Source organism: Salvelinus alpinus, chromosome 4 (genome assembly GCF_045679555.1).
Source record: "Salvelinus alpinus chromosome 4, SLU_Salpinus.1, whole genome shotgun sequence".
NCBI classification, from domain to species: Eukaryota; Metazoa; Chordata; class Actinopteri; order Salmoniformes; family Salmonidae; genus Salvelinus; species Salvelinus alpinus.
Window position 1 is genome coordinate 71,008,932 of NC_092089.1, and position 11,843 is coordinate 71,020,774.

General features: G+C 46.0%; 1 protein-coding gene across 2 annotated transcripts; it reads right to left on the minus strand.

Annotated features, from left to right (window-relative positions):
* Positions 1 to 1,752: 1,752 nt before the first annotated feature.
* On the minus strand, positions 1,753 to 9,669 carry LOC139574321 (E3 ubiquitin-protein ligase RNF38-like). 2 transcript variants are annotated; one of them, XM_071398792.1, is made up of 12 exons: positions 9,466 to 9,669; positions 8,212 to 8,794; positions 5,483 to 5,532; positions 5,142 to 5,353; positions 4,624 to 5,005; positions 4,346 to 4,486; positions 3,975 to 4,163; positions 3,655 to 3,816; positions 3,393 to 3,496; positions 2,966 to 3,169; positions 2,748 to 2,847; positions 1,753 to 2,570 (listed from the first exon to the last, which is right to left on the minus strand). In XM_071398792.1, exons 2-12 carry the CDS (start codon positions 8,477 to 8,479, stop codon positions 2,508 to 2,510), a joined length of 1,875 nt encoding a protein of 624 aa, XP_071254893.1. In that variant the 5' UTR covers positions 8,480 to 8,794; positions 9,466 to 9,669; the 3' UTR covers positions 1,753 to 2,507. The 2 variants fall into 2 exon arrangements, with proteins under 2 accessions (XP_071254893.1, XP_071254894.1); XM_071398793.1 differs by lacking the exon at positions 8,212 to 8,794 and having other exon boundaries at positions 9,466 to 9,668.
* Between the last annotated feature and the right edge of the window lie 2,174 nt (positions 9,670 to 11,843).

Below are 11,843 nucleotides of genomic sequence, written 5' to 3' on the forward strand. Positions count from 1 at the left end.
GAGTTGCCTCTCCTCTGCTTATTGTTCTGAGTCATCAAAGTTGGGCCAAAAGGCCTCCGATTCAATTAAACATGAACTCAGATTCGCTCTCCTTTTGCCTCTCTTGCTGTCACACACACACTCTCTCTCCCTGTGCTGTTTTGTAAGAAACTGTTTCTTATACCCTTGTATAATTGGTGAAAGTTAATGAAAGATAGTTGCTAGAATGCTAATTAATCTTTAGACCTGCTCCTGCTCAGAGCTGAATTTCTCAGTTTTAAGAAATAAACTTGCAGTTACGATTGACTATTTTTCTCTCCATCCTCTACCCCTCTTTTACCTCCCACTCCCTCCCTCTCTCTTTCTGCACATCCCACGACACACACAAGTCAAATGCAACTGTCTCCTGTGTCCAGTGTGTATGTGTTTAGATCCGTCTGCATCTGGCGTACCAGATGACTCCTGACAGTGTCTGTGACAGACAGAGGTGTGGATCAGTGTCAGGGTGTCTCAGAGGAAGGCTTCTGTTCCACAACAGGCCCAACGCACCAGTGTGGCGTGAAGGGACAATATGCCAAACGGATCTCATTCACTCTCCGTGCATCAGGCTACTTAGAGCCAGGGCATTCAGCTTGGAATAATAACCTCTCTCTTTAGCTGGTGAGTGATCATGAATCATCAAATGCGATACGAAGAAAGGATAGTAAAACAAAATGAGAGGAAACAAGGGTAGAGTAAGGGAAATGACCGAAAGAGGGAGAATAGAGTGGAAGAGAATAAAATGAAAGAGTATACAAAGTCAAATGTGTGAGTAATCCTGTATGGTTACATTACACAGGTCAGAGGGCACATTGCCTGGAGACAGCCTGGTGAAAGGCTCACCATGAACAGACAACTACATCACATGGAGGGAGTTAACAGCCGTGCACCAGGCAACTAACAGGCCAGACGCACGGCTATGTCGATGCTCCATATGGGGTCACAGAGCAGACTAGCGTAAGTGGGTCACCGGCCAGGGTAAACAAGTTAATGTGTTGATCATTGCATATCTCATAGGCCAGACTGTGGAAAAATGTGTTGGTTAAAGTGTTAAACATATCATATCCTGCCTTGTAGAACCTGTTCATTCTTGTCTTTTGGGACTCATTTTATTATTTTGATTTAGTGCCTAGTCCTTAACCAAACCCTAATCTCCACCCTTAAACAATCTGATAGAACTGGATGGTTGTGTCATCTGATTATTATCGCCTACGTTTACACAGGGAGCCCAATTGTAATATTTTTTCCCAAATGGCAAAAGAACACATCGGGTTGGTCAAAAGACCAATAATTGGGCAAAAGATCAGAATTGGTCTCTATGTGTAAAACGCATCCGTCTGGCTTCCATCTGTACCCAGGACTAAACCTTATGAGGATATAAGGAGAGGAAGCCTCTTTGAAACACTGAGACCCATTCCTCCCTCTCTAAAATAAATCACCATGCCTTAGAAAGAACTGTGACACCACCCCGTGGCAGTTTGCAGTTATTACAGTTTAAGGTGCAAATAAACAAAGCCAGCCACCAATTGAGAAGAAACACACCGGAAAGACTAACGGCTGAAAGCAGCAGGTGGCCGCAGCGTGCTGGCGATCACCTGCTGGGTGTTAACAAACACATGTAGAAGCGACAGGAAATTGATGGATCATGTTCTGTGGAGAGGTGATAGGATTGCCTGAGGTCGGGCGTCCTATACTCTGGTGTGTTTCCTCGACATGAAACAGACAGCAGACAGATCAGTGTATAATGTATTTTATTAACGAACCACCACCTAAAGTCTAACACATCCAGAACACAAATCAATTGAGCACAATCAAACCTAACTGCACCACAGCTCATAATACAAAAAAAAAATAACCTGTACAAAATGTGATTTTTAAAAAGTTAATATCAAGCCTTTTATTTGGTATACAGATATTCATATATTTATACAGTATATATATATATATGTGCCACTGCAGTCAGACAAACTGATCATATTTAATAAGGAACAAAAATAAAGAGAAATAGAAGAGAAACATCAGAGGAATACGGTGAAGCGCGTTGTCGTGGTAACAATGAGCAACAGGAATGACGAGGTAAACAGCCAGGCAGAGAAACTAAACAAAAACAAACAGAAACTAGTTCTACAGAGAGGCAGCGCAGTGGCATGGACCTTCACGTGTCAACTACATGGAGAGGGCCGTGTTATACACTCAAGTCTAAGCACACACACGATCAGAGACACTAAAATACAGTATCATACACACACACACACACACACACACACTCAAAGCTTGTACATACCAACGCCAGGAATCATACAGATAAACACGTTCCTGCGCACACACACACCAGCTGAAGGACATTCAGAGCTAGAGAGATGCAATGGGTGTGTGCTGGACCAGTGGGAATGGAGTTTGAGTATAAAGAGAGGACAGAAGGGCAAGAGCGCTAAAGGAGAGATGGAGGGCAGTGCTACAACTGTCAGCGTGGTTGTCCCCCCTGCTGGTCACTCCGAGTCTCGCTGGACCTCGGAGGCATCAGCCCTACAGATGGGACACGTCCTGTTAGCCTGGAGACAACCAGAGGGAGGGAGAGTGAATGTCAGTTAACCTGCAGGGATGACTTGATCATTACAGGGAAACAACTCCAGACATGAGGGAACTAAGAATTAAGACAGCATCTAGAACAGTACGTTTGCCAACTAGTTGATCCTGAATTGTGAAATACTGGAGCGAGAGAAACTCACCCTGAGCCACTTGTCCACACACTTTCCATGGAACTCATGACTGCAGGGTAGAACCCGCAGCAGCTGACGAGACTCAAAGTCACTCATACACACCACACACCTGCAAATCAACAGTACAATGTTATTACAACAGAAACGCCAACACCAACTGTATGATCCGATTGATAAATGCGAAGGTTAATATCCTCATATTCAGTTCTGATAGGGGAAGTACTCACAGCGTCTGTTCTGATTGGTGGTTGTTGGGGTTGAACCTATAGGAAGGCAGCTGTTCAATGTCTCCCTTGGTCAGTCCTCTGAGTTTGGCCTCTCCCAGACGCTCAGCCAGGTTGAGAAGGGCCTCATAGTTCTCCACCTCTCCGTCATCTACGTCTAGCTCCAGGCTGATGGCAGGGCCTGTTGGCTGGACTGGCAGCATGGAGCTGACAGAGGGAGAGAAACATACTTACCTACAGACACTGTGTGCCTACACAGCGCGTTAGAACTGAGAGTGGCAGATACATGCTGTACATGAAAGCTCAGCAGTATTTACACAAATATGCTGTGCCACAAGAGTAGGTTTCTTCCACACAATATGGCCGTGTCTCCAGATTCTCTAAACTACAACTCCCATGATGTCGAGCTAGAAGCGGATGGTGGACTTACAGGAAGTAAGGCAGGAAACTGGGGTGGTAAGGCGAGGGTGGCAGTGGCTGCTGGGAGCGGTAGCGTCGTCCTGGGATACGTCGTGGTATGAAGCTGGGATACGACTGAGAGAAGAGATGTGGCATCATCAACGTCGCTGGCAATACCAGATTTTAAAATAAAGCCAACACAGGCTTTTAAAATGGCTTAAAAGACAACGATGCAACCATCACCCTGATGTGTGATAAAGGTGGTTTGAGGAGAATGGCAGAGAGACACTCACCACTCCAAAGAACTCCTGTGGCAGTGGATCATGGGAAAGGAAGTGGAGCTGTGTGGAGTGGGGGGGCAGGCCGGGGTGGGCTGCGGGGGGGTAGTGGAGACCCGCCCCTAAGGACAGGTGTTCCCCCAACAGCTCCACGTCATTCTCTATTCTCTGTAACGGCTAGGAGGGAGAGAAAGAGAGAGATAGGGGGGGTGGGTTGATTACATGAGAGCAAGTGGAGCTACCCAAATAGTTAAATGATTACCTACAACTTCAATTACTAACTGAAATAGTGCTTTAAGTCGCTAATGGAGGTTCAAATTGCTAATGCCACTCACCGATCTGGCCTGCTGTGTGGGGTAGGGTCCAAACTGTCCAGGCTGGGGGAGGTGAGGGGGATGGTGGGGGAGGTGAGGGGGATGGTGGGACAGGTGGGGAGGGGGCAGGAGAAAGGTGGGGTCACTGGACAGCAGGGAGGGGAATGGGTAGGGCATGGGCAGATGCTGCACAGAGCATGTCTGCAGAACCTGAGACCGAGAGGGAGCCATTTAAAATACATTATTCTATTACAATATAGATGAGAGATAATGTAGCGTTATGTACACATGAACATACATGCTGATGGAAAACAGGGAGGGAATTAGACCCATATGAAGTAGGCATACCGTGCGTACTGTATCAGACAAACAGACAGGGTAGTTGAACTCACCGATGGAGGAACACTGCAGACAGGGTAGTGTTGTCCACTGAAGACCACCGAGCATGCTGGGAGCTGCGGGGGGGCAGAGCGGGGTGACAGGCCAGGGGGTGCACCAGGGGGAGAGAGCGGGTACGACACCTGAGAAGAACCCTGGGAGCAGAAGTCAAAAGGTCAGAATTCAAACCACCACGTTACCCGAACGCCCACATAGAAGGATAAAGATGCCTCTAATCAAATGTTTGATTGACAACTATACAAACAAAATGGCTTCTTGTTTCCCCACTGACCTGGTCATGAAGGTCCAGCACCACACTGCTCTGCTGCTGAGGGGGGTGCTGGGGGTGGGCGGCAGGGTGCATCAGCCTGGGGGACAGGTTAGGAGGGTGGTGGAGGGGGCGTGGGGATAGGTTGGGGGGGTGGTAGGGGCGCTCCTCTGGCCCCCGGGGAGGTTGCTGGTTGTAGGGGTAACTCTGAGGAGGGACGGGGTGGCGGTAGTTCTCATCCTGAGGCCCTGCTGAGAGGCCGTGGTGAGGGTGAGAATGATGATGGTGCGGGTGCGGGTTGTGGTGATGGTGGTGGTAGTGGTGATGATGATGTTGGGGGTGTGAGTTGTGATGAGGGTGGGAGGTGAGACGGTCACGGCGGCCACGCTGGCGTCTCATTGGAGGACTGGGGAAAGAGGACGCTTGAGATTATTACATCATCATTTATACCAAACATCCTCATACTATCACAACAGATAATGCCCCAAGGAAAAATGACTACACACTGATGTGGACTCATTGTAACATTGACACACACATACCTGCGGCGGTTGCGAACAGGAGTGTGGCATCGCTCTGGCAGGTAGTGGGGGTGTGACCTGCGACTGGGTGGGGGTGTGGCCCAGGTAGTGGGGGTGTGGGGTAGCTCCCAGGGACGAATGGGAGAGGATGGGGTGGAGGGAGGGGCAGAGCTCAGATCTAACATAGACTGCTGGGAAAGACGCTGTCGCTTGGGGCTAGGACTGTCCTCCATCTATAGATGAGACAGAGAGAGAGACAGCCACAGAAAGAGATAAGGGAGTAGAAAGACAGCATGGTGTTAAATAAGGCTATAGCATTCCTACTGCTGTGTGGGACAATAAGGAGAGGTAAATATACTCACCTTGTCCCGCTCATCACTGCAGATGTTATCAGGGTGGAAGTGCAGGACACCTACAGGCCACAGAGAATAACAGGAGGGTCAAACCAGGCTATAGGCCACACAAAACCTCAAAGCTCAGACTTGAGCGGGCCTGGCTAACAGGTACACACCAGTACTCATGCTCCTTTAAACCGTCTGCAATTACCATCTGTAGAGAAAGTAGCGGCCCAAATTGTGTCTACAAAATATGCACGTATTATAGCTGGATAAAGTCTGCTCAGTCTAGGGCAGGGTTTCTCCAAACTCATGTTTTTTCCCCTGGCACTACACAGGTGCTTCAAATCTACATGTTTTGATCATTTGAATCAGCTGCGTAGTGATAGGGCAAAAACCAAAAAAGTGCACCCCTCGGGGACCCGAGGATGAGTATGGGAAACTGGTGTAGGGCTTTGAATTGCCGGGTTCAGTCAGACAGTGTCTGCCACTGACAAGAGGGAGAACCACTCTAAGATGTAACAATAATCTCGCTGTTCTCTGATCTCAAATATAAAAACGACCCCCTCTGCTGCCTCAACCTTACACAGACACAAGCCCCTCCAATCTCCAACAGGCAGAGATGCCCTTGAACTGTGCGGATGGAGTTTGCTTTAAAACAGTCCTCTGAAAACACCTCCCTCCCCAGCCTCCCATCTCCAAACTAGCCCCCCCCCCTCCCTCAGTCGCTTCAGAAACAACAGATCTGAGAGAAATCCCATCGCTCCTCTTTGCTGCTCTGTGAAGTCAGGGGAGAGTGACAGCTCAAAGACGCCCCGCCAGCAGAACAGAACAGAGCAGCCAGGCGACTGGCGCTCAGCTCCGACAGGGAGGGACAGAGATCCAGACATTGGGCTGGGTGCGGATTGCCAGGTTATAAGGCGTAGTCCTAGTATCTGGGCCTCAGTACAGAAAAGGCATCTATTTGAGCCAGCAGCTGCATACAACCCTGGTTCCAGGATTGAGCCACTAGTCTAAGCTGCTCTTCCACGAGCCCAAAACACACAGTTTATCTGTTTGAGCTCAGAGAAGGAGAGAAACCGTGGCAAAATGCACAGACATATTTTCAACACCTCCAAATCCAGTCCTAACACATTCCCCTGAAAGTGATGTTCAGAGGCGTGACATGCTGGGAGCTCTGCTCACAGAGCACACAGACCGTAAATCACACACAGGGTATTCAAGTAGAGGCATCTGCAGCTGCTTAGAGCAGGGAGTGTGTGTGCCGCACAAGCATGTTCAAAAGTGTGCGTATGTGCAAGTGTTATTTTAGGTCTGGATGGCAAACGTGCTATTACAAAAGCTCTCCATTAAAAGCTTGCATTCATAGGCCTTTCTGCCTCTAGGGAATCCACTCTGTTATAATGGTAACCCATTTCTTCAGAGGTTAGTGGAAGCCACGGAAGACTACTGGGTAAACACAGACTGACGTCACTGTTGAAAGCATGACTGAGAGTAACCATCACTGTTTGAACATGCCATTATGGCTCACATGGGAAACTCTTCAGTGTGTGTTCCATCCCACCATAGGGGGCAGTATTCTCATAGCTCATTGACGTCTACTGCCTCAGTGGTTGGCGATATCCAGATGTTCATGCAGTCATACCATTTCTGTACCACACCAGTGTATACGGTATTACCGAATGTGCACACAAGGGGAGCCATTTAAAAATAAAAATGAAATGCAAATGCAGGCACAAAAGAATTTAGGCAACAGGGATGTTGATCCAGGAGGTGGTTGAATGTCTCTGCTGTAACCAAGAAGCTTGATCTTGACATCTAGCCACTTCGCTAGCAAACTAAATGCATAGCTGGAACCCTGAGCTGGATATCATTTGACATCTTAGATTTCTTATATAATTATACTGAAAATATAAAAACGCAACAAGCAACAATTTCAAAGATTTTGCTGAGTTAGAGTTCATAAGGAAATCAGTCAATTGAAATATATTCATTAGGCCCTAATCTATGGATTTCACATGACTGGGCAGGAGTGCAGCCATGAGTGGGCCTGGGAGGACATAGGCCCACCCACTTGGCAGCCAGGCCCACCCACTGGGGGTAAAACATGGGACCAACACTTTACATTGAACAAAAATATAAACGCAAAGCAGTATTATGAAATACCCTGGTATACAGTATATCGCCCAAGCCTACTGCCTCAGATGTATATTACTACAACATAGAAATGATGTAGCACAAAACATGAGTATTTTCTTTTCCGGAAAACAATTTAGGTTATCAAGTCATAACATATATTCTGCACACCTCCAGATGCTAATTTACCTTGTCCACAACTGTCCTGTCCAGCTCCCTCACTCACTCCCCATTTGTTCAAAGATCCCTTAAATGCTCTGAGAAGGTGGCATGAGCAAGCTTTCAATAACTGAAATGTGTTCATGTTGTTTGGAAATCTAAGCAATTTCTAGGTCAGGCAGACTGGATGGACGGGCCATTCACATAAGCAGTGAGGAAACTACTAACTGAGTCAAAGCCCATTCCTTGCATAGCCACCTGACTACAGACAACACTGGAGGTTCAAATCTGGTTGTTGGCATCTTATCTTTTTAGACAAACAGCTAGAACATTGCACTGACGAGGAAGACTGCACTGTTTACATGTCAAGCCTGGCACATGCTAAATCATGTAGGTATACTAATCTATGCACGGGGTGTGATGCATCTAGACCCGTATGGAAAGGGAGCCTTGAAGCTTACCGGTGCCGGGGTGTCTGTGTGCTCCGTGGGAAGGGTGGCGTTGCGCCCCACCGGACAGGTAGTTCCCCTGGGTGTGCTGGTTCTCCGAATAGCTACCGCGCGCTCCGTGCGGAACCCAGCCGGGGTTGTTCTGTTGAGGGTAATTCACCCCGATCCCTCCGCTGGCATTCATCATGTTCCCATTGTTGATTGTGTTATTGCCGTTTCCACCACCGTTCATGCCATAATGAAAGAAACCTGAACGTGACCGAGTCCTCGGCGGATCCATGGCTGAAGGAGGCGGTGGTAGGTGGGCGTAATGGAGGTATATCTGGGAGAGATGGTTTGCCGTAGCCTCCCTCTCGCCTGGCCGCCACTCCTTGCTATCTTCGTAATCGGCCTGTTCAAGAGAGTATCTTCCTTCGCATGAACAGCTTGGTTTGGGGCGTAGGTAAAACGGAAAGCGGCGGGTGTACGAGTAGTCCTCTCTCTACTGTCGTTCGTACACCATCAGCAGCGATGGTTATTTCCTGTCAGCTCTCCCCTCTGCCTGTGTTGCGCGTCACTGTCAGTCAACACTCCAAAAACAGCTTTATTTGTATCCCTAGAGGGCGATTTGGTATGTTAGTTTGTTCTGTCATTGCAATACACCGTATGCAATCGAAACAAAACAAACAATACAGATAGGTACATTATAACAAAAAGCTTTAGTGACTGTATCTGGGCTGTACCCCTTCGGGTTTCTTTCTATTGTCTCAGTTGTCTCAGCTATGAAGCTTGGCGACTAACGTTACTGGCTTTCTACTTTTCCTGGTGAAATGGCACGCAAACTAGCCAGAGTTCACATTCAGTTAGCTAGTTAGAGTATTTGCTAGTTTGATCATGTTAACACACAGCTGGCTGTGTAATAATATTAACTGTCGCTAGCTAGCCAACTAACTTAGCTTGCTGCTGTTTAGCATATTATAGCTAGCTGGATCGCGGACTAGCTTACGTAAGCTAACAAAACCACGGTTCAGAAGTGCTAAGTTCCTACATAAAACCTTCCTGTAATATTTCTCACATTATACACTTGGTAACCCACCACTGATTCTACATTACTAACTACGCTTTGTTACTACTAACATTTTAACTCAACCCGTCGTTGTTAACGAGTTTATTGCTAACATGAAAGCTATCTTAGCTAGCAGGAGGAAAACCATTTCGCTGCCGACATTACCAAGCCTTACAGAGCGCTAGCAAGAATGTCTGCTCATTGGCATGCATGCTGCTAACCTTTTTAGACGATGTTGGTTGATCCGAGATAGGCGCGGTCGAATGCCTTGCCTGATCTTCAAATAATGCTGGTCTTCATACGATTTAAATCCCCACCACGAAATGTACATTCACGGCTGAAGCTAGTGGTGTTTTCTCTGTAGATGTCAGTGGGGAGCGTAAATAGAGATCAATCATTGGGATTTTCAGATCTCTGGTCAGACCGATCTAATCGAGTACATAAATCTCTGACGACACATTTGTTACATTGTGCAAAAATCCTCAAAGACATACCACAACTAGAATATATTTATTAGTGCATATGTTTTATTTAAAACCAGTGATGTCTTTTTCAGGCCATATTGTTGATTACCCCTTTAACAAAAGAACACTGCATTGATTCGCTTTGTCTGGTAAACGACGGGGAAGAATCAACCTAATTAATAATTCAGTAGTCTTGTTTCAGTACTAAGGAATTTGGTTTGGTATCAGCGGCAGATTGGCCATCTAACAATTCTGGCAAATGCCAAATAGGCTGGACCATTTTGGGGGGCTAGTCGAAATTGACACATATCATAATATACAGTACCAGTCAAAAGTTTGGACACACCTACTTATTCAAGGGTTTTTCATTATTTTTACTATTTTCTACATTGTAGAATAATAGTGAAGACATCAAAACTATGAAATAACACATATGGAATCATGTAGAAAGCAGAAAAGTGTTAAACAAATCAAAATATATGTTATATTTAAGATTCTTCAAAGTAGCCACCCTTTGCCTTAATGACAGCTTTGTGCACTCTTGGCATTCTCTCAACCAGCTTCATGAGGTAGTCACCTGGAATGCATTTCAATTGACAGGTGTGCCTTGTTAAAAGTTAATTTGTGGAATTTCTTTCCTTCTTAATGCGTTTGAGCCAATCAGTTGTGTTGTGACAATGTAGTGGCGGTATACATAAGATAGCCCTATTTGGTAAAAGACCATTTTATGGCAAGCTTTGCACACTCTTCGCATTCTCTCAACGAGCTTCACCTGGAATTATTTTCAACAGTCTTGTAGGAGTTCCCAGATATGTGTATTTATATTTATTATGGATCCCCATTACTTTTCCTGGGTTCCGGCAAAATTAAGGCAGTTATACAATTACAAAACATTCATTACAGAATTCACAACACACTAAGTGTATGCCCTCAGGCCCATGCTCCACTACCACATATCTGCAACAAAAAATCCATGTGTACGTGTGTATGTTATCATGTGTTTGTATGCATGTGTCTGTGCCTATGTTTGTGTTACTTCACAGTCCCGCTGTTCTGTGTTTTTTACATCTGATTCTACTGCTTGCATCAGTTACCTGATGTAGAATAGAGTTCCATGTAGTCATGGCTCATTGTAGTGCACTATGTGCACCTCCCATAGTCTGTTCTGGACTTGGGGACTGTGAAGAGACCTCTGTTTGAATGTCTTGTGGGGTATGCATGGGTGTCCGAGCTGTGTGCTAGTATTTTAAACAGACAACTTGGTACCTTCAGCTTGCCAACAACTCTTACAAAAACAAGTAATGAAGAAGTCAATCTCTCTTCCACGTTGAGCAATGAGAGATTGACATGCATGTCATTAATGTTAGCTCTCTGTGTACTTTTAAGGGCCAGCAGTGCTGCCATGTTCTGAGCCAACCGCAATTTTCCCAAGTCCCTCTTTGCACCTGACCACACGACTGAACAGTAGTCCAGGTGTGACAAAACCAGGACCTGTAGGACCTGCCTTGTTGATAGTGTTGTTAAGAAGGCAGACATTGCTTTATTATGGACATACTTCTCCCAATCTTAGCTACTGTTGTATCAATATGTTTTGACCATGACAGTTTACAATCCAGGGTTACTCTAAACAGTTTAGTCACCTCAACTTGCTCAATGTCTACATTATTCATTACGATATGTAGTTAAGATTTAGGGTTTAGTGAATGATGTGTCCCAAATACAATGCTTTTACTTTTGGAAATATTTAGGACTAACTTATTCCTTGCTACCCATTCCGGAACTAACTGCAGCTCTTTGTTAAGTGTTTTTGTCATTTCAGCTGCTGTAGTAGCTGACGTGTATAGTGTTGAGTCATCAGCATACATAGGCACACTGGCCTTACTCAAAGCCAGTGGCATGTCATTAAAGATTGAAAAAAGCAAGGGGCCTAAACAGCTACCCTGGGGAATTCCTGCTTCTACCTGGATTATGTTTGAGTGGCTTCCATTAAAGAACACCCTCTGTGTTCTGTTAGACAAGTAACTCTTTATCCACATTATAGCAGGGGGGTGTAATGCCATAACACATACGTTTTTACAGCTGCAGACTATGACCGATAATGTCAAAAGCGGCACTGAAGTCTAACAAGACAGCCC

Bases quoted from the DNA above. Each gene is read 5' to 3' on its own strand.
- LOC139574321 (XM_071398792.1), bottom strand. From the start codon at position 8,479: ATGGATCCGCCGAGGACTCGGTCACGTTCAGGTTTCTTTCATTATGGC. The intron at 5,006-5,141 runs GTATGTGTGTGT...CTCTTTCCCCAG, and splicing joins CCTGTTCGCAACCGCCGCAG to TCCTCCAATGAGACGCCAGC. The intron at 3,817-3,974 runs GTGAGTGGCATT...TCTCCCTCCTAG, and splicing joins CCACACAGCAGGCCAGATCG to CCGTTACAGAGAATAGAGAA.